Source organism: Echinops telfairi, unplaced genomic scaffold, assembly GCF_000313985.2.
Source record: "Echinops telfairi isolate 266 unplaced genomic scaffold, ASM31398v2 ScPeMD7_33;HRSCAF=127, whole genome shotgun sequence".
NCBI lineage: Eukaryota > Metazoa > Chordata > Mammalia > Afrosoricida > Tenrecidae > Echinops > Echinops telfairi.
The window spans coordinates 1,410,478-1,433,334 of NW_022103930.1; the positions used below are offsets into that span (position 1 = coordinate 1,410,478).

The window sequence follows — 22,857 nt, forward strand, 5'->3', positions numbered from 1 at the left end:
AGGGTTTCTATGAGCCAGCATCAACTCCCTCGGAGCAATTTTCCTTCCTATCTTGCAGGAGAGTGAAGTACATTACTTATGAAGACAACAACCCCTTTCTCATTTTCTTCTGAAGGACCACTTCCTCTTCTTCGAACACCTCAACTGTGAGATCGCTGTGTGCAAAGCAGCACGTCGACTACACCAGCACAGACAGATCTTTCAGTGGCTCCCGAGACCCTCGGTGACTACAATCATATTCACACAGGAAGGAGGCGAGTAGAAGGCAACTTTCTCAGGTTGACAAGAAAAACACTAGCTGGGAAGCTGCAGAGCTCCTCGACTCCACTGCATGCTAGGCACGGTCCTATGCTGCACGTGTGATTTGACTCTCGGACAAGTGTGCATCAAAGGATTAAAAATGTTCCTTGACCAAGCCAGCCCTCGCTTCCCCAAGCAGATGACATATGAATCCATGACAATGCAATGCAAGAGGGCTTCAAAAAACTCATGAGAAATTCCAGCATCTTTTAATTCCATTTCCGACCACACCCACACACCCACAAGCACACGCGCACACATGCACACACGCACCTGGTTGCCAGGTTCTTGCGGCAGTTCACAGATCATGACTTGCCACAGGGTGACCTCTAACTCAGGACCGCTCAGTGAGGGTGGGAGCAGAACCACGCCCCCCAGAGCTTTAATCGGCCGGGGTTTTAGAAGCAGAGTCTCAGGACCATGTGCATCACCCAAGGCGCCTTTGGAGATGCTAGCCAGCGTGCAAGTACTAACCCCTGGCGTTTTTCTAACAGCCATAATTCTTTCGCCACCGCTCTGGCCCCGGCCACCATGCTTCCTTTTCAGCCTGGGGTTTGACATTGAACGTGCTTCCATCCAACCTGCACCCTGCCCAGCTCTGTCGTGATGCTTGTAAAGAAAGAGCAGCTTGTTTCCTCAGGAAGCTTTTGTGGTCGACCGAAAGATACGTTATTGTTGGCAAACACCCACTTTCTGTGGCTCCTTCTAACGATAACACTGCTGCCTACCACCCTCTGTAACTTCTCTCTACTGCTCTATTTCAAGCCGACTCTGGATGGGACCATGGAGCCAAAGCAAGGGCAACTGGACGGGACAGACTGAAAGGCGAGAGGGCCACCCCAGGCAAACCTCAAAGGCTGGGTGGTGGTGGGTGCAGTGCAGACTGACTCACAGGCAGCCACGCGATCATTATAAAGGGACCCGCACTTGGATTTCTCGCGCTTGACTTGGTTTGATACCTGATTGAGACGTTTTATTTCACATTCATAATGCTCCTTCTTTCTGTTTGCAAGAGCATTTCTTTCCTTCAAAAGCTTATTCTCTCTCTTCAATTCATGCAATTCTTCACTGAGGCGCTCCTGGTCTTTCTAAAGGGAAGAAGAAGAAAGCCAAAAACAAGTCACAAAAACACAGGGGAGAGAGGACCAAGGAGGAATCCGGAGACATCAGCTGCTGCCAATAGAGGGTTTCCCTTCTGAAATACAATAGAAATGGGGCCTGCTGGATGTTCACTCGGCATTCCCTTCGAGTACTATTGCTCTGGGCAGAGGGGAGGAATTTAATGAATCTTTATCTTACCCTTAGTACTACAATGGGCTCAAGCATAGGGACAACTCTGAGTTTGTCGCAGGACCGGGCACTGTTGCTTTCTATTGTGCGTAAGGTCGCTGTGGGTTGGAACCAACAGGATGGTACTGACTTTGGAGAAACATCCACAGCAACCCACGGATAAGAGAGAGTTTTATGCAAAGAAAAGGTGCATCACGAAAACATCCCAACCCAATGATGCCCAAGCCCACAGTCCAACACTAACCCATTAACCCAACCCCAGACCACAAAGTCCTCCACCTCACACAACAGAGGCAATGATGCCGACTGCAGGAGGAAAGCTGAGTCAGTAAATGAATAAGCATCTCAGCACTAGCAGAGGTCTCCACATGGTTGCTCCAGCACCCAGGGCTGTATCGGGATAGGTCCACACGGCTTCCCCTTGGGGATGTCTTGTAGGAAGTCAACCTTACAAGTTGAAGCAGGGAGCTGCTAAGGCAGCTGCACCCTGGTGCGCCATCACAAAGCAAGAGACCCGAGAACTAGAAAGGCGAGGCTCACCACCCATTTATCCCCCTGCCTTTCAATTAGCCCCACATGTGATTATCGGCCAGGTTGGCACAATTAACTAACTCAGAGGGCTTGTGACACAGAAAACAATATCAGCACTGCCAGTCCTCACTTTTCTAGGATCAATGGGTATGCAGCACAGGCTAGTGACTATTATAGGGCTGATGGATAAGAGATTCAATAAAAATAATGTTATGGATTGAACTGTGTTACCCCAAATATGTGCTGCCACTTCTTCACCCTATCCCAGGGTTATAATCTTATTTGGAAATCAGGGTTGCTTTGTGTTGTTGTGAATGAGGAAGTATTAATGTAGGGTGTGCTTCAAGTCAATCTCCTCTGAGACCGGAGACCGGGCAAATTGCTGCCTATTTGTGCAATCAAGCATGAAGAGTGTTGAGGAACTTTTCCTTCCTATTCCAGATCTCCAGAGAAGTGGCCCTGATCTGTGGTTTTGGGGTACTTGTGCAACCCACAAAGCCACTGCTCAGTGAGTCTGATTTTCCAAAAACGGTAGATTGTGAGTTCATCAGAAACCCCCTTTCAACCTGGGTGCAACCCTGTCCCGAGCCCCGCACACCTGCTCCAGCCCCCGCAGGTCCGGCGTCTGGTCCTGCAGCCTGTCGCTCCTCTTCTGACACGGGAGCTGCTCCCTGCCCAGCGCGCTGAGGAAACTTTGGGACACGTCCAGTTTTGATGTCAGCTCTGTGACCTGAGGAAGTCATCACCGACAGCGATAAACACCTTCCCCAAAGGACACACATGCCCGGATTCACCCCCCGCCAAGCCAATGATCTTGGGAACGTCATGGGTGCCCCCAGGACAGACTTTCCCACCTTGATGAGGGTGTCAGCATTTAAGATGTAGCTTTCTTGACCAGGACCGGGAAAAGCTAACACCTTGTCCCCAAACAGTCCCCCAAAAGGCACCCTCTTCTTTTCCGCTTTTGGCCAAACCATGCCCCTTCTGAAGAATTAAATAGACGTAGTCCTTGGTGGCATAGTGGTTATGTGCTGGGCTGTTCACCGCAAGGTCAGCGGGTCAGAACCCTCAGCTGCTTCTCGGGAAGAAGACGGGCTTTCTACTTCCATCAAGAGTTACCGTCCTGCAACCACACAGGGACCGTTCTACTCTGCCCCGTAGGGTTGCCATGAGTCAGCATCGACTCTCTGGCGGTGCATGAGTCCTTAGACAGGAGTGCCTCTTAAGGCTCGCCATTCTGATTTTCACTATCATGACTACCTTGCTGGAGCGGAAAGGGCAGTGAGGAAGTAGGTCGAAATGCCTCAGCCCGAAGAAAGAAAAAAGTAACCTGCAGTGCTTGACCTCCTGCTAGATGGCGACATTGCATGTCAGGGTGACAACAACCTGGTTAGAGAATATGGTTACTGATGTTTCATCAGGGATTGGAATTTAGCACTCCATGTTCACACACCTGCTAACTAGTCATTTAGGAAAGCAGCTTAAATACTCTGAAAACCTCTCTTTGATCATCTGGAGACCCAAACTGCCTCAGGTGGTATCAGGCAGATCTCTCCTTCCAAATGGGGAACCTTATCCTGTACCTTCTACATTTAATACCTTTGTGAATTAAAACAGGGAAGAAAAAGAACAATGCTGATGTATTACTCACTTGTGGTCCAGTTTCTGAATTCCGAATAACTTAAGAGAATTGCCTTTCCCTTTTTGATAATACAAGGATTTTAAGATCGGTCAATGGGTTTTAACCTATTAAAGGACGTTTCTATTGTTGTTGTTAGGTGCCATTGCGTCAGCTCCCCCCCATAGCAACCCCCTGCACAACAGAAGGAAACCCAGTGTGGTCCTGTGACATTAAACGACAGGGTACAGTCCACTGCCGAAACATCTGCGAGGACGCGAGGGGCATCCATCGCCTCTTCCCGTTAACGCTCACAAGTTTTGCTTTGATGAGAAAAGATTCTTTTGGGGGGAAATATTATATACATGTATATATTAAGGGATATGTATGTATATATATATTCATATCCCTTAATATATACATGTATATAATATATATAATATATATATATTCCACCACCACCAAAGAATCTTTTCTCACCAAAGCAAAAGCTTCTCATCACGTTCAAAGAGGGGCTGTCCCACGTGTCCTCACACTTTCACTCTCCGCGCTTTTTGTTTCTTTTTTCTGTGGTCATCGCTGATGCTATCTAGTTACAGGCCAGCAAGCCCTGCATAGACAGTGCAGAATGAAATGCAAACTGCCCCTCACCTCTTCTTTCGTCTGGCCTGTGTGTGGACGCTAGCCGCCAGCAGAGGACAGGAAGTCTGCGGGCATGGCAATAGGCTGGGGAGCCGCGGCTGTCTGTAACATCGTTCTCTTGCCTGCTCAGGACCTTGCGTTGACACCACCCATTTATCTTCAGTACCGAGAAGCAGATACTGCATTCAGCACCCGCTTCCTTCAAATCTCAACAACTGAGCAGCCGCACACCTCCAAGAACAGCGCAAGTGAACGAGTCTTCACATCCTGGTTCTCCTAAGATGATTGATTACAATCAAGCTTGCAACACAGAGAAGTGTTTACCTTTCTTTCATATAGCTCTTTCATGCTTCTAAATTGGTGGTCCCATTGTTGGTTAACTTCCAGGAGCTGAAACGATTACAATTTGGGGAATGAATGAGTGATTTATGTCCATTTGGAAAATTGGTCAAGCTTTGCCCACTATAGGTGAAACTAGGATTCTTTTCATCAAGATCTGGTTGGGCTCAGATAATTGCAATGTACCCACATTTCTCTTTTCATAAATGGGTCACACATTGAAAAAAAACCTCCAAAACATCTTTTTATCTGGGGTATGTCTCACTGGTCAGATAAACGGTTTATCAGTCACTTTTAATTTTTCTTCTGTATTTGAATTCATACCTTTTTTGTTTAATCCAGCCAGAATATGGTGAACTTTTGGAAGGACTGATGATTTTCTGTCAGGTTTATTACCATAGAAAGGGTAGTTTCCCTAGAAGCTTATGTCATTTTCTAAGTGTTCACATATTATAATGAAATATTATTTTGTACTTAATTAATTTAATTAATTTTTAATTGGGGGCTCTTACAGCTCTTATCACAATCCATATATATCTCCATTTTTGTCAAACACATCTGTAGATATGGGGGAGGAAGTGAGAAATATAGCTAATGCCAGGGACTCAAGTAGAAAGAAAATGCTTTGTAAAAGATGATGATTACATATTTATTATTTTTAAATCAGCATATACACTAAGAGATTCAAATTTTATCAAAAGCCACTTGCTTATGAGTGTGCTTTTGCAACTTTTAAAAATAACTCATGACTTGTAATATAAGCACATATTCAACGAATGTAGACTACCACCTTTTGGGAAGTATATTCTTTCACAGACTAATAGTTTTGCAGCAAGACCAGATTTAGAAATATTTTAGACTACAAACAGCTTGAGGGTGTTAAATTTATGTGTTAACTCTAAGGAACAAAAACCGCTGTGGCCTGTGTCTTTATTTTCTTATAGCAGACGTTTGTAACTTCCTACATTAAAAGCTATTCAAACATTGTCCATATTGGAGAAACACCCACGAGACTGTCATGATAGTAATATATCTATATATTGGACTTCCAATATATATTGGCCTTGCTCCTAATGATAAAATAAGCGCCCTATTCAGAGTGGTAGTTATTAGGGAACTCTTATGTTGGAGGTAAACACAGATATTTAGTGTAAGGCTAGGCAATACTATTAGGCAGCATCATTCGATCAGGTGGGGCTTTAAAGATGCACATTTCTATGCTATAGTAATATTACCCTGCTTTAGCTAATTCATTTCCCAGATCACAATATTCTAGGCAGCAGAAGAGAATATGAAGGATTCTAATACATAAAACGGTTTAGAAAGGGACTTGCCCAAGCAGCAACATTACATTGCTCCAACAGTTACCCTTCTTAACACTTTCACCATCAGAAGAGAGCAAAGAGGTTTTGATACACCACTCAGAAAACAGAGCTCATTTAGAATAATATATATCTTTTTATCATTAGTGTTCTAGAAAGAAACATGTTTCCTGACAACGATTTTTAACTCCTGTGCACTTCAGCCCACAACTCATGAAGGCATTATGCCTTCAGTCTCCTGTACTTTACCGCTTTTGACAGTTTGAGTTCCCAGGTCAGCCAACTTGCCAGGTATAAAGAGAACAGGGGATGAGCTCACAGGGCCCACATGGAGGAAACAAGGCTGGTCACGACCGGGATTCATCATGTTGCAATTTCTCACTTATAGTTCCAGGAACATCAAGAGACAGAGTGAGAGATGGGTAGGTGAATAAAGTAGTTGGCCTTAAGAAAACACAAGGATGCATATACTGGAGAAAAATACTGGGAGCTGAGAACAAACATAAAAGACCCCGGGTGATACATTCTGTATCGTATGCTCAGCATTAATCCACAGCACAGGTCGCTCCAGTGAAATTACCTCCTTTCTCTGCTTTTCCAAACACTTAATCTTTTTTTCAAGAGCAGTTGTCAAGTTCTTACTTCCTGATGACTGAGCACACTGAAAAAAAAAAATAGGCATAATGGAACAAAATAATCCCTAACAGCAATCGGAACAATCTCGTCCTTCACAAAGGCCATGCACTAGATCACTCTAATGCCATAGCTTTGAGAAATATCTGGCCCCCACATCACAAATCTTTCCTAGAGACCTGCTGATCCATCAGCTTATTTTCATACGTTAGACTCCTGTGCATAAATTCATTACCCAAATAATTCTTAATGAATACGTTTATTCTTGATAACAGGCATAAGGTGCTCCGGTGACTCGGTGGGTTAAACACTGGACTGCTCATGGCAAGGTCAGCGGTGCCAGGCTGCCCTCAGGAGGTGGAGTGGACTCCACAACAAGGGGTTCTAGAACAGGCAGCCTCTCTTCTCCACAAAGCCCAGCAAAAAAAAAAAGTCTACAACCGCTGAGTGGATGCCACTCAGTGGCTCTCCTAGGCCACAGCAGAACTGCTTCACAGGGTTGCCAAGGAAGCCAATTGCCAACATCTTTCTCCCACATAAACCCAAACAAACAAAAAACCTGCAGACATCCTAGAAATTAGAGTTTCATAAATTTCAAGTCTTTTCAAAAAAAAAAAAGAAGAAGAAATACAATGACAGTTTACATATCATCAATAGCTTATGGAAGTCAGGTATGTTCCAGTATTTATATAGAAAGCATTTCTATAAAGTCCTGTTTCATAATGTACCCCTGATTTCAGTCAGAAATTCTGAGTAGCGGCCCTGGCCAAAGCCAGAGGAGTGATGGAACCAGGGACACAAAAGAACCGCTCCCATAGGGCAATTTGATTCTACACCTGACGAAGCATCCCAAACCAAATTCGCTTTCATCGACTCAATGCGAACCCATGGAGACCCAATAAGACAGGGTAGAATTGCCCCTGTGAGTTTCTGAAACTGTCACTCTTACGGAAGCAGAAGTTCCAGTCTTTCTCCCTCGAAGCAGCCTGTGGCTTCGAACTGCTGACCCTGCAGTTAGCAGCCTAATGCAGAAGCGCTTTGCCACCAGCTTCAAAAACAAAAACTGAACACAAGTATAGGTAGAGAGGAGGATCTGGATCAATTTGGTACAATGTCACTATAACCTGCTCTTTGAAGTAAGCTACTAGGTCACACATTGAGATTAATACAATCATTCACATGGCAAAAAAAAAAAAAAGAAAGTTAATCAGCTTTTAATTCTTTAAAAGGATGGGTGTGCTCACTTAAAGAAAGCACAAAAGTTTTCAAACTCGGCCTCCCATCTGCCTAAAGAAGTCACCAACAAGGTTCCCTTAAGTGAAGAACTCTTTTGTCTATTGCAATTCTTATTACCATCTCAGCTCAGCTCAATTTTACGTCCTATAATGAGTGGGATGATGAGGGTTGTCCCTAAATCAAGTTGCTGTGGACCATGGCATTGCTTAAAATATTCTGGAACAATTAAGAAATATTCTCAAAACATTGTTGGTCTGTGCCAGACACTCTTCCTGGAAAGAGTTCTTCTGCAATCTTTGTGAGATTTCAAGACCTTTTTCATTAGAAATCACTTATTAAATAGTATTTTTTTTTCTATCTCTTCTCTACCTAAATCTGAACTTTTTTGGATCTGATGCTATTTTACCTATCTCCATTGATATTAGTGCCTCTTTTTCTTAGTTTCTAGGGAGTCCTCTGTGGTCCAGTAAGTTCGGGTCATGGTTTTGTTAATCCGGGGTGACTGCGTGTCAAGAACGACTTCAACATCCAGATAAAGGTTATATTGAGAAGGTGAGCATCCAGGAATGCCAGTTTAATAGAACGAAGTGTCCTTGCATTGAGGAAGTACATGAGTAGAGGCCCAATGTCCATCTGCTACCTTAATACTAAACCTATAAATATATGCACATAGATCTATTTCCCCATCATCACATATAAATATATTTACATGTGTACATGCCTGTATTTAGACCTCTATAAATGCCCTTGGCCTCCTAGTTCTTTCCTCGATTTCCTTTTACTTTTCTCTTTTCCCACTATCAGGCTCAGCCTTCATTTGGGTTTCAGTAATTCCTCTCAGTTACATTGCTCTCGATCAAGCCCTACCAGGCCTCTCACACCCTCCTTGCCATGGATTTTGGATCATTTGTTATTCTTTTGTCCCTGGGTTTGTTAACGCCCACTTCTTTTTGGGTGCATAAGCAAATGTGGTAAAGAAAGCTGATGATGCCAGGCTATCAAAAGATATAGTGTCTGGGATCTTAAAGGCTTGAAGATAATCAAGTGGCCATCTAGCTGAGAAGCAACAAAGCCCACATGGAAAAAGCATACCAGCTTGTGTGATCACAGGGTGTCAATGGGATCAGGTATCAAGCATCTAAGAACACAAAATCATATCATTGTGAATGGGGGGAGTGCAGAGTGGAGACCCAAAGCCCATCTGTAGGAAACTGGACATCCCCTCACAGAAGGGTCTAGGGAGGAGACATGCCAGTCAGGGTGTAGTATGGCAATGATGAAACATAAAACTTTCCTCTAGTTCTTTAATGCTCTCCCCCTCACCCCACTATCATGACCCCGGTTCTACCTTACAAATCTGGCTAGACCAGACGATATATACTGGTACAGAGAAGAACTGGAAACACAGGGAATCCAGGACAGATAAACCCCTCAGGACCAATAATAAGAGTAACGATACCAGGAGGGTAAGGGGAAGGTGGGGCAGAAAGGGGGAACCGATCACAAGGATCTACATATAACCCCCTCCTTGGGGGGACAGACAACAAAAAAGTGGGTGAAGGGAGCTGTCACAGTGTAAGACATGGCAAAATAATAACGATTTATAAATTATCAAGGGTTCATGAGGGAGCGGGGCAGAGAGAGTGGGGTGGGGAATGAGGAGCTGATACCAAAGGCTCAAGTAGAAAGCAAATGTTTTGAGAATGATAATGGCAACAAATGTACAAATGCGCTTGAAACAATGTATGGATGTATGGATTGTGATAAGAGTTGTGTGAGCCCCAATAAAATGATTTTAAAAGAAGAAAAAAATTATATTGAGCCCTGAAATTGGGTTTTCCCTGTTTTTGAGGAGAGAACTTCTGAAACTAGATCGATTCAGCATCAAGCAGATTAAATGTTACCCGTCTTTGATTTGGGAAATGTGAGCCAATCCTACTTAGTGCATCTTGAGCACAGCCAAGCGGGAGCTAGAATCAGACTGGGTTGTGCGTCTTGTCGAAAGAGGGCATCAGAATCACCTTCAGAACTCACTGAAAACATTGATGCAGAGTTCCTGAGGGTAAAGCCAGAGTCCAACTCCAGGAGAATATCAATTATGAATTTAGCCCCTCAAAGTTTTCTCTTTTTGTAACGTAGGCTAAAAATATTTGAAAAACATTTGTATAAACATTTGCATGCATTTCCTTCTCCTTTATTTGCCTTTAATAAATTTCCCCCTTCTCCTTAAAAGAGAAACTCTTTTGACCCTAGGCTTTTATTTTGTAATGTAGAGTTACTGAAAGGGTTGTTTCTAAACCCAGGAGAGAATTTACTTGCCAGTGTAGAAACACACATTTTCTTCTAAGCACAGACATTTCAAAAGGGAGTTGAAAAATGATAGAAAGCATAGTGAATAGGAATTGATTTAAGCCACAGGTAAGCACCAGAAATTTCTCTGGAGATTACTCGATGTTGTAACATGATTCATATATCCATAGATATGCAGAAAAACCAATGGAATATAATGACTGTGGGAAATTCTCATTTGCATTTGGTTTCCTTTTGGGTTTCTAATTCAGACATCAAAGATTACAATAAATGCAAAGAATTTTTTTATTCATTGATTCTATAGGCTTGAGTATAGCACAGCTATCCCACTGAGAAGTATAATATCTATAAGAAAGTGTCTAGGCTTTCCCCCCTCATTTACTGTTTCTTTTATAACAATTTTTAAGATACTCAAGGTCTGGCATTACAAAATTTAAATACTTAAATGAACAAATGAGCTTTCCTTAGTTTCCCACTATACATCATTCATCTCAGTAACTTTCAGAAAGCATTTCCATTCATTCATTCACTCACTCATCATTCATTCATTCATTCCGTAAGTATTCTGCCCCTCATGTAAAAGGAAGTGCTAATTGAAAAATAACTCTGGGATTAATTTTGTATACCTAAACATTTTACTATAGTCTACTGCTCAGACATGTTTTATTTCTAACCAGCCATTATAATATTATTCTTGTTTCATATTTCACAGAATTTCGCTGAAACAAAAGCAAAATATGCCACCCATGAATTCTGGGCATTGAAAGAAATTTAGGCAGGATTTATGCTCTCGTTCATTTTTGTAAAAGAATAAAAGTAGCAGAGAGACTGAAGACACACAACGATTACCCAGATGTCAAAAAATAGAGAGCAGCTCTTAGCTAAAGCAAGCAAACTCGTCACTTTCGACTCTTAACAGTTGTTCCATAGTTAACTATCAGAAGTGCTCTCTAGGCTAGATGTGGTCAACTCCTCCCCTAGAAATTCCCTCTTACCTCTGCAGTCTCCGTAGGGCTTTCTGCACCGCTCATTCTAGTTGAGCCCTGGACCAAACGTGCCAGGGATGCTGCTTTCTCAAAGGTCTTGGAGAGGAGAGAGAAAAAGAGAAGGAGGTGGAGATGTTTTTTATGGTATCCTTTAGAGTGAGACCAAATATACAATTTTTAAAAAAATTAAAAAAGTTAATTCATGATAGGAAATCACCAGCACAATTACAACTGACCAGAAGTGGCTCTGTGCAGTAACGACACAGGAAAAGATTAGCAGCACGGCACCGCGATTTTAACTTGACTTCTCTTCCACCAAGGGATTTCCCAGGATGTGCCAAGCGGGCAGGCGGTGACTCAGCTCCAGGGCTGATTAGTCTTGCTATGGTATGTAAATGATCCTTCTTCCCTTACTGGCAGTGTCTCCCACTGGATGAAGACGTTGCTTCAGAAAACCAGGGTAAACCAAATCTTTTCTCAGTAGCCTGACTGCCATCACTTCATTGTATTTCCCACAGGAATTAGGTCATTTTTTGGTTGATGGCAGCTCAGGTGCTTGCTTTCCTGAAGGCAAAGGTTTCTGGCAGCGACTTCTCAATGTGAGCTTAGTGGTGAACTGAATAAATCATATGTAATTCTATAAGTGCTGCTAATTCTTATGGAGAAATAACCAATATGCCATCAAAAGGAAAAATGGGCGCTGCTTGCAACACTGATTGTCTGTATTGGCAGAAAGGATAGTCTCCAGTCTAAAACAAGAGGTCAAGTCGAGATTTTGCTCCATAGCTCCTCAGGAGTTCAGCCTTTCTTTCTTTCTTTTTTTTCTAATCATTTTATTGGGGGCTCATACAACTCTTATCACCATCCATACATACATCAATTGTGTAAAGCGCATTTGTACATTCATTGCCCTCATCATTCTCAAAACATTTCCTCTCCACTTAAGCCCCCGGCATTAGGTCCTCATTTTTCCCCTCCCTCCCTGCTCCCCACTCCCTCATGAGCCCTTGATAATTTATAAATTATTATTTTGTCATATCTTGCCCTGTCCGACGTCTCCCTTCACCCACTTTTCTGTTGTCCGTCCCCCAGGGAGGAGGTCACATATGGTTATAGTTCCTTGTAATCTGTTCCCTCTTTCCAACCCACTCTCCCTCTACTCTCCCAGTATCGCCACTCACACCACTGGTCCTGAAGGGATCATCCGCCCTGGATTCCCTGTATTTCCAGTTCCTATCTGTACCAGTGTACATCTTCTGGTCTAGCCAGACATGCAAGGTAGAATTCGTATCATGATAATGGGAGCAGGGAGGAAACATTTAGGAACTAGAGGAAAATTGTATTTTTCATCGTTGCTACATCGCACCCTGACTGTCTCGTCTCCTCCCCGAGACACCTCTGCAAGGGGATCTCCAGTGGCCTACTAATGGGCTTTGGGTCTCCACTCCCCACCTCATTCACTATGGTAAGATTTTTGTTCTGATGATGCCTTATACCCGATCCCTTTGACATCTCGTGATCGCATAGGCTGGTGTGCTTCTTCCCTGTGGGCTTTGTTGCTTCTGAGCTTGATGGCCCCTTGATTACCTTCAAGCCTTTAAGACCCCTATACTTTTTGATAGCCGGGCACCATCAGCTTTCTTTGTCACATTTGCTTATGCAGCCTTTATTTCTAATAGCAGCTTAGCTTGAATAAGCTGACCTCTTTCCTTTCATAGGACAGTGAGATAAGGGAGCACCGTGTTGTGGCTAGCAGCTGTCGAGTACACTCCCAGCTCAGGAGGGCCATCTGTATAACAGGGTGAGACTTTCGTGATCTCTGGGTTTTTACTGACTGATTTTTAGAAGCAGATCACCAGGAATTTCTTCTTCGTTTGTCTTAGACTGGACGCTCCACTGAAATTTGTTAAGCATCGCAGCACGCTGGGAGGTTTCATGGAGATAACACAGTGGCTGTACTTGAGATGCATTGGCTGGGCGTCAAACCTGGCTCTTCCACACAGGAGAGAATTCTACCTGTAAACCACGTGTCAGAGATTTTGAGCTACTCAAACAGACCTCTATGAAACAGAAGGCCTTACTCTTATTCTGCATTCAGAGGATAGGGAACAAAGGAGGCAAGAGTACATGAGGGAAGAATATGTGGCTAAAAGGGAATATTAAGAATTTACCATCAATATCTTACATTTTTTGAGCATTGTTTGTTAGATATCCACACATGTGTAGAATCAGCATTTTGTTAGGTGCCATTGAGTCAGTTAAACACTGCCCTGCCGTGGGCCATCCTCACAATTGTCCTCACGTTTGCACCCATTGTGGCAGCACTGTGTTAATCCCTCTTCTTGGGGGTCTTCCACTTTCTCACTGTCATTCTGCTTTCCCAAGCATGATGTCCTTTTCCAGGCCTGGTTTCTCCTGACAACATGGCCGAGGCTTGTGAGAAGAAGCTCTTTCAGAAGGGGCTAGAATGACTGTCCACGACTTGCCTCTCCCTTTTCTCGTGAATGCCTCCCACTGTTCCCTTGACTCTCACATTGAGTATTGAATATAATGGCCATTTCCTGAAATGAGTCAGATGGTTGTATACCTGTACCCTTGTATAGATTATGATCTCAGCCTAAACCATCCCTTCTCTGAACCTTACCTCTTGTGTAATCAACGTGCAACCTGATCTTTGACTTTCAGTTGACCTCCTCTAGCCACCAACTGGAGCCCTTCACCAACCACTAGAACAGCTGCTGGAGAGTGGGTTCGCATTCATGATGACCCCACGTGGGACAGTCACATAGCAGAACTGTGCTCCATCAGATTTTCAGTGACACACACTTGGCAAGTAGATCACCAGACCCTTCCTCTGAGGTGCCTCTGGATGAACTCACACTGCCAAACTTTCCATTGGGATCCATGTGTGTGAATTGTTTGTCCCCCTCCAGGGACTGGCCATGAACCATTACAGTGCTCTGTGTCTCTCTGCATATGTTCCTCTCGGTTTCTGCTGCACCGCAGAGAGCAGGTGCTCAGCAAACTGCTGGACAAGTGAGTGCAGATTCATATCATTAAAATACACACCAAATGTCAAGACATGGTGCCAACTATTGTGCCTTTTGCCTCTTGGTTTCTTGGTCTGGTTTGAGGTAGACTTGAAAGAAAAGGTATTGACGCAGATGCTTTTATAAAACAACAGCACCCAAACCAAGTGTTCATTCAGAACTCTAAATATAAACACTAGGACTCATCCCTGATCTGACTTTGGGGTATATAAGCAGAGATTTCCTGGAGACTTAACACTATCCACAGTAACATTGTCTCATCAAAAAAAGCAAAAAGAAAGTGCTAACCTACAAAAAGGATTTTCTTCCAGTAAAGAGGAATTTTGGTTTCATGTGGTACACATTCCCTTCAAACTTATCTGTGTATTTGGTAGTGAGGGTTCAAAGGATGTGCAAGAGTGACCTGCAGAAGTGGTTTGAACGAACATGTTTTTGCCAGGAAATACTTTCCTCCTTATGGTTTACCTTGGATCTCCCCATAAACATATCCTAATACCCACCCATTGATGGGTGTGCCATATACTTTTGAATAGAAATCTTATACCTTTACTTAAATATGTTTAAAAATCACAACTCCTTTGTATTCAGCAAAGCAGTTTAAAAACAAAAGTTTCTGTTAGTGACAGAGAGCCATGTGGTGATTTATGAATAAACAATAAATCTTCGAACGAATCCCAAGTTTGGTTTGAGCAAGCTGGAACTTACAATTGGCTAATCCCAGCAATGAATATGAAACATATTTTCTGTTTTGCATGCCCTGCTCCTCTCTCCACCCCCCACCCTCCCACATGTGTTATAGACTTTAAGGGTCTGGCGTTCAGTCAAGGTTGTTATATAAGCTGTACTGGCTGAAACAACCCTCAGAGAAGCAGAGGTGCCCCTGCATGCTTTGGGCTATTTTGATTTCTCATTCCTTTAGTAAGTAGGACATTATTTAGAAGTAAAAATGAACAAGGACAAATGTGCATAAGAAAAGGAACAAAAGACTACCATTAGACTCGACAATAAACTTCCGTTCAAGCAAACATCCCATTAGTACAAAGCTCCGAGGTGAGATGATGATAGTGTGTCTTCAATAGCCATTTAGATTGGGGGTGGAAAACCCCTGTTTGATTCCTGCATCTGTTTGCACGATTTTTAAGTGAATGTGTTAGTCACCAGGAGAGAGCATATTTAAAGGTGACTAAATGATGGGACTCTGGAATTACATTGTTGGATTCAGATTTTTAGCTCTGCCATCCACTACTTGGGACTTTGGGCAAGATGCTAAATCTCACTAAAGCCCAACTTTCTCATTTTTAAAATAGGGATGGTAATAGTGTCCTCTCACAGTTGCTATTTGTGATTGTGCATATAAGATTTTAGTTAATAATGGTATGGCCTTAAATATATGGTCACTAACCAAATGATTTATGAAAGAATCTGTGAACTTGTGGTAGTTACATAATCTGGTGTCAATTTGGAACTTGAGAGGATTAAGATTGAAGGGGTGGAGTCTAGTCTGCCAATCTGGTCATAGCCAATGAGGCCTATGTGTGGGCATGGCTTTCCCCTGAGGATTCTGGGAATTCCTGTATTTTCCTCCTTGGAGGTGGGAGACATTTTCTCTCTCAGCTCAATCCCTGAGGGATGCTCTACTGACAAGACACATGGCACTACACTGATAGACCTCATACCCTGAGAACTGGAGGAGCCACGTGGAGACCTCTGCCAGTGCTGAGATGCTTCTACTCCCACTGGACCCACAAGACTTTGCACCCACTGGCCTGTGATCCTCCTGCAATTGGTGCCATTGCATGTGTTTCATGAGTCTGAACAGGACTTTACAGATTTTTATCAGACATATCAGCTATAATATCAGATTTATGGTCTAGATCTGGACTTGGCAGGGATGTTTTCTCAATATCCAATTACTCTTTATATAAACCTCCTTCTTATACACATATGAGAGTGTTTATGAATTAGTTTCTCTAGTCTACCCAGACTAACACAGACCTAGAGCAGGGTCATCAGTCAAGAGACAGGTGCCATTTACTAGACATATAGCATTGAGTGGGTTCCCAAGAAACACAAGCAAAGGTCCCAGCTTCCAAGGACATCTGATATATTTGAGTGTGTGTGTGTGTGTGTGTGTGTGTGTGGTGTGTCCAGTGGATAAAAGCCATAAAATACATGTTGGAGGCAATAAAGGCTGTGAGAATTCAGAGGAGAGAAAAATAATCCTCAGTTTTAATAGTTGCAGAAGGAGTTGGGATTTCCACTGAATCCTGAGAGTTGGATAGGATTTTGATAGATGGAGAAAGGTATGATAGATTGCTGTAAAGGGTGCAACTTGAAAAACAGAACAGAGATGGACAGACCTAAGCAAGAAGGATTCTATCAAGCCCAGTGTAAGTAGCATAGAACTCTATGGTATATCTGAAGTTGATTTGGACTGAGTTGTAAAATGCTTTAAGTTTCAGCTTAGGACATTTAAACCTTATTGTATAGCTTGTGTATTGGGAAAGGGAGACAAGGAAGACTCTTGAGTGAAGGAATGGCATGATTAAAGAGGAACTTTTTATGGGAAGTATACATGGAGATTTGCATCATGTAGCAATTGGGATTATGTATCGCCCAGTGGATGGATATAATTATTCTAATATTGAAAGTTAGTTCATTGGGGCACTCCAATTGGACAGCACTCCTAAACTCCACCCTGCGGTCTTAACGACGTACTTTGGGTCTCTTTTTGGATGGCTAGGGAGGCATCTCCTTTATCAGTTGTGTCAAACCTATTTCCCCACAGCACTTGTCTTCTCCGTTAGAGCTGAAGTTACCTTTCAGTCTCCAGACCCAAATGTTTGGAGTCATCTTTGACTCACAGCCCACATCTACGCCATCAAGACAGTCTGCGGGCATTTAACAAGATGTGTCCCCGAGAGGGAGCAGCACAGTGCTACCAGAAAACTGAGAACTTCTGGTTTTAATGACAGAATGGCTTGAGGGAAATGAACAATCCTATTTAAGAGTGTGTGTTTTTTAATGTGGGTCTTCTTCTTGATTTTTATTCCAGTAAAAAGGGCCAAACCCATGTGTCAGCCATGGTTGAGATCTAGTTGTGGTGTCTAGTCCCTGCTTCATCCCTTACAAATTATATGCCCTTAGGCGAGCTGCTTAGAGTCTTTGGGTGGACACAAAGCACCATCTTCTCTCAGCTGGTTTACTGAAAACAATCAAACACACACACACACACACCTCCTATTGGACTTCCTGCTTCCACCCCACCTTGTCTCTACCCCACCTCCCTATCCCCAGTGTGTTCTCAATATAGTAGCTGGTGTGAGCCTTTTAGAGCACAATAGTTCATGTCACTCTTCTGCACACAGCGTTTCAATGTTTTCTCATGTGACTCAGAGCAAAAGCAGAACTCTTTGCAAGGTCTCACCCAGTCGGCTTCATCGCCTCTCTTCCCCAATATTCTTTCGTTTGCTTGCTTTGCTCTATACCTCCGGGCTCAACTATGGCTAATGCATGTCCAGCATGCTCCTTGTTTTCTCTGCCTCGAGTCATTTTCCCTTTAGATGTCCACATGGTTCACCTCCAGACTTTCCATAGCCTGTTACTTAAATACCATCTGATTATGGATGTCTTACCTGCCTCTCTATTTAAAATTGCCCCTCATGTTAGCATTTATATCCACCATAACTCCTTTTGTTTTCCTAGCACTATTATAATATACTAAATATGTTTCTTCTTTATTCTTTCACTGCTTATCTGCCACTGTTGCTGCATACCAGGATGCTTACTTGTAGTGACCCCGAGTGACTGAGTAGAGCTGCCCCACAGACTGTAATCTTTATAGATGAGGATTACCAGGACCTTTTATTTCTTTTCTGCTCTAAAGAAGCAGGGAGTCTCCTCTTTCACCTGTGGAGCAGCTGGTGGGTATGAATCACCAACCTTGCAATTAGCAGCTCAGTGCTTAACCTACAGTGCCACTTGTTATTACTCAATGAGACTTCCATAACCCATTTACTACTCTGTGCTTCCCAAAGCAGTGAGCCACATAACTCAGCTGGAGCATCGCTTATCCGATAAAGCTCCCTCGTTGTCGAGAGTTCATTGTTTCCTTCTTTGTGATCCCATCATGCTTTGTGAAGCATCAGTCATAGAGCTAATCCTAAAACCTGAAGTTACCTGGATGTCCCTTTCTCCTCTGAGAGGCTGCAAGCTTCTTGAGGGCAGAGTCTACATCTGACCGCTTTATCCTTGGGGACAGCAGTACGCGGTGCAGAGCAGGACACGGTACTTTTCTTTAATTGACTGAATCTGTTTATGGATGACTCTTCAGTCAACCATCAGGACATAACCCTGCTTCCCGGAAAATAGCCCACGACAATGAACCATTTTCAAAGTCCTGTTTGAATTCAGTGTGCTATCTTCATTTTTTGATAAACAGGTTATTGGGACATAACCCCAATATAAAATGCAATAGTTCAACCACATAAAGAAGTGTTTCACAATGATTATCACAATGGGCTTTCTTTAGATTCATAGTACACCTGAATATTGCACCAATTATTGTTTTGGCTGTGTGAGAAATATTATTTAAATCCTGTTCAGAGACCCTTTATCATAACAGATTTCTATATGTAATGGGAGGATTTTAACAAAAACATTAATATGACCTTCAGTAATTGCTCCTCTAGTTATATGTACTTTACATTGTATGAGATTAAGACATTGTATGAGATTAAGTTACTGTCTTAATCTGAATGTTCCACAAAATACAAAGTACTTTGTTTTATGTAACAAATCCTTTCTTTGCTCAGGGAGGGATACCTTTAGCCTTGGGGTTTATTAAGCTTGTTATATGCTGTGAAGGGAAAAACAGCCCATGTTTCACCTTTGAATTTCAAAACAGACAGTCCATTTTGAAAGAGACCATACACCATCTCCCAAAAAGAAAAGAATAAAAATGTCTGAACTGTAAAGGGTAGTAGTAAAAAATGAAAGAATGTTGTATGTCAACTACTTGGAAATACTCCCGAAACTGCAGTATTAATGGGTAAAAGAAGGGATGAGTAGATGGATAGACACTTGGTAAAGAAGCAGGGAACAATATCAGTGACAGAATCTTGATGTGAGCTATAACATCTTTGTCATTTGCTGTCTGGAAAAGAATGAGGCATGAGTCTCAGGGGTAGACAGTGTATGGATGAAACAACCTTGTGTGCTGAAGGCAAAGAGGACTTATTGATGAAGATCCAAGACTATAGCCCTTAGTACATATAGTAGTAAATACATTAAAACAAACAGACAAACACATCCAACTTCACACCTCGGTGAGCATGCAACATCACAGTAGACAGAGAAAATAATAAAGCTGCCAATGATTTCATTTTACTAGTATCAGTAATCAATGCCCATAGCAGCAGCAGTCACAAATCAAATAATCTGTGGCACTGAGAAAATTTGCTGCATAAGACCCCTGGGAAAAGGGTTAAAGAGCAAGGATGTCACTTTGAGAACTACAGTGTGCCTGACCCAATCCATGATATTTTCAATCTCTTCATCCCCATGCAAACATGGGACAAAGAATATTAACTATACCACGTGCTTCCAGAAAAACAAACAAATCTGCCTTGGGAGTACAATAAGGGCAATCTTTAGATGCAAGAAGGGTGAAATTTAGTCTCACATACGTGGGGCATGTTATCAGGAGGCACCAGACCATGGAGAAATCGTGAAGTATGGCAACATATGTACACATGTGTTGGTACAACCGATGTATGGATTGTTAAGAGAGCTGTCAGAACCCCCAATAAAATGACTTCTATATGAAAAAGAAGGATGCTCGGTAAAGTAGAAAGTTGGAGAAAGCCAGGAGCCCCTCGACAAATGGATCGACTCAATGACACCACAGGGGCCCAAACAGCGTCCTGTGGAAAACGCAGGGCCAAGTGGTGTTTTGTCCTTTTGCACTTGGGGTTGCTACACGGGGAGCCCGCTCTACAACACTTAGCAACAAAACAGCAGTGTCAAATTGAGAAAGGTTCACTGTGTATCACACGGACCCGAAACTAGGAGCTGTGGTGAGTGACCTGGAAGCTTTGGTGGTTGTTGCTGAAGCGCTATCGGCCAGTAGACAGACCATAAGCATTAGATCACGTCAGGACTGTCAAAAGCAGTGCAAAATGGTGGATCCCTGCGGCCCAGATGTCACTCTGAAGCCACCAAATGAAATACAGATCACTGAGTTCAGTTTGCATTTCAGATAGATAATGAATGATTTTTAAAGCTTAAGTGTGTGCCAAGTAATATTCTGTAATGTAGCTGAAATTTAAATTCAACTCAGCATCCTGTATTTTTAAATGCTGTGTCTGCCAACCTGAATTATGCTCTACAATCTGTTCCACAGACCCTGGATGCCATTACAGGAAGAAGGGGGAAGAGGAGAATCCTTGAATATAATGATGCTGGAATTTTAAATTGCCCGGGGAACCTCTGAAGTGACTGGGATTTGCGGCTCTCCACTCATTTAAACCATCTTCTGAGAAGCAAGTAGGGTCCTAAAAGGAAACGAAATTCAGTTTAGAAAGCAAAGAGGATTACAAGCTGTATATTTGAGTTCTGTGTCCCCCCAGCTTCATCTACGTCCATCTGAAATCCATAAAAGAGGCCCTGGGCCATGCCAGTAGGGAAAAGCCCAGATGCAAACTTTGAGGTTGGAGATTTACGCAGAGATGCCTTGAAATACCAGCCTGAGATCTACTACAGAAGAATTAGCCATTGACAAGCTATGGAGTGCCCGTCTACTTTGATACACATTGATTCCAAGGAACTGCTTTGTTTTGTTTTCTCATTCTTTTCATTCTTTGAACTCCAGAACTGTCCTGTGATGTTTGGGAGGGGTGTCTTTTTAACGTAATGGAAATGAAGATGAAGTTCACAGGCTTCTGGCAAGGTCGTAGCTAGGCGGACGTGCTATGCAGACCCTCTACAACAAAGATACCCAATGAAATAGGTAAGAGCTGATAATCCTGGAACGTTGAGCTTCAAAAGGGAGGGAAGAGAGGTGGGTTGAAGGCAGGCTCGAAGGAGCTGGACCAAAGCGATGAGAGAAGAGACAGATGTGGGAATTGTCAACTGGCCTGACACAGCACAGTCATTTTGAGTTTTGCTAGCAGCTGTCAATCAGGACAACAGGGGCGCCCGTCCACCCTGGTGGCCGGCCACCAGAAAAGTGCAGCTCTCTTCTTGTTTCCTACACCTCCCTGGAAGCCAGTTGTATGGCCAGTCACTACTGGCACCCTCCCGGAGACCAATGACACCCCTCCACCCCTGCACATCCCTACTCTGCCTGAGCTTAGAACCTCACTTTTGTTGGCCAGACACTGAGAGCAACAGCCCTGGATCTGGAGGTGACTGAACCCTACCTCCTCTGACCAGCAGGATGCACAGCCCCACCAAGGAACGTGTTGGCGGCCAGGCCAAGAGGGTCAAGAATTCCTCCTACAATCCACCACCTGCCCCCAGGTGCCCTAGGGCCTGAAGCCCAAAGGAGTTGTTTCTTCACACAAGCACACTTTTCAACCAAAGGAAGAAGAAAGCACCGACATCGACACTTCCAGCCAGCCTCTCCGACAATGAGAAGAAAGGACGCAACAGAAGCCTGCAGTCCCCAGAGGAAAAGAAATCATAAAGCGTGAAGTAGAAATAAACCAAATGGAAAATAAATTTTTAAAAAACCTCTGTAATCAGCAAGATAGGAAGTTATTTCTTTTAAAGGATTGACAATATTAACAAGCCACTGAGGCATCTAACAAAGGAAAAGAAGGGAATAATGAAAGTAGAGCCAAGAGGACATGCAATGGATGATGTCACCATCAACTGAGCAATGTCACAACCAAGCGACAAAGAAGAATCCAGGAACCTCCCCAAGCCCCTGTTGTGCAGACTGAACCATAGGCCGAACCCACTCACCTATCTTTGTGTTCTTTGCCTTAAAGAGCCTTTTTCCTATATGGGCACATATGATGACATACCGGTACATTAATGGGCATCATTTACTTTTATGCAGATACCTGATAAAGGCTAAGGTGTCTGAAACAGTGGACCCAAATATAACAATCGCGAAGGTGACACAAGACTGGGCGGTATTTCATTCTGTGGCAATCCACAGGGTCGCAATGAGTCACTGTCAATGAGATGGCACTGAAAAAATAACATCCACCATTAGCAGAGATTCATGCCTCACCTTGAAAATAAACCCTGCGGCTCCTCCTGCCCTCTCTGCCCTTGCTGTGCTTGGACCTGGCTGTTGAGATCCTGGCCGTCCAGGAGGGGAGGATATTGTTCTAGCTACACAGGAGAGTGAGAAATGGACCCGACTTCATCCCAGTGCCCCAAGACGTGAATGCAACATACAGGCATGAAGGAGGGAACCCATCGAGAGGCATGCAGGGCTGGCACCCAATCCCAACTACGTGGGCACCCCCACCGCAGAGGACAACACTGAAGCTGCAGCTCAGGAAGAGGGGTGTCTCTGGTCAGGGGCAAATGAAGAAGGAAGGAGAGAGAGTGGCACCCATCCTAGCCCACCAAGCCCTGAGGGC

At 43.4% G+C, this 22,857-nt stretch overlaps 1 protein-coding gene across 1 annotated transcript in view; it reads right to left on the reverse strand.

The window, feature by feature from the left end:
• The window catches only part of TNIP3 (TNFAIP3 interacting protein 3), a 65,593-nt gene that overhangs the window by 27,589 nt on the left and 15,147 nt on the right, over positions 1 to 22,857 (reverse strand). The window contains exons 2-6 of the mRNA XM_045290216.1: positions 11,217 to 11,303; positions 6,623 to 6,703; positions 4,706 to 4,771; positions 2,720 to 2,851; positions 1,260 to 1,388 (exon numbers count right to left, since the gene is read on the reverse strand). Of these exons, the coding sequence (XP_045146151.1) occupies positions 1,260 to 1,388; positions 2,720 to 2,851; positions 4,706 to 4,771; positions 6,623 to 6,703; positions 11,217 to 11,252 (444 nt within the window). The 5' untranslated portion in view covers positions 11,253 to 11,303. The remainder of the gene's footprint in view (positions 1 to 1,259; positions 1,389 to 2,719; positions 2,852 to 4,705; positions 4,772 to 6,622; positions 6,704 to 11,216; positions 11,304 to 22,857) is intronic.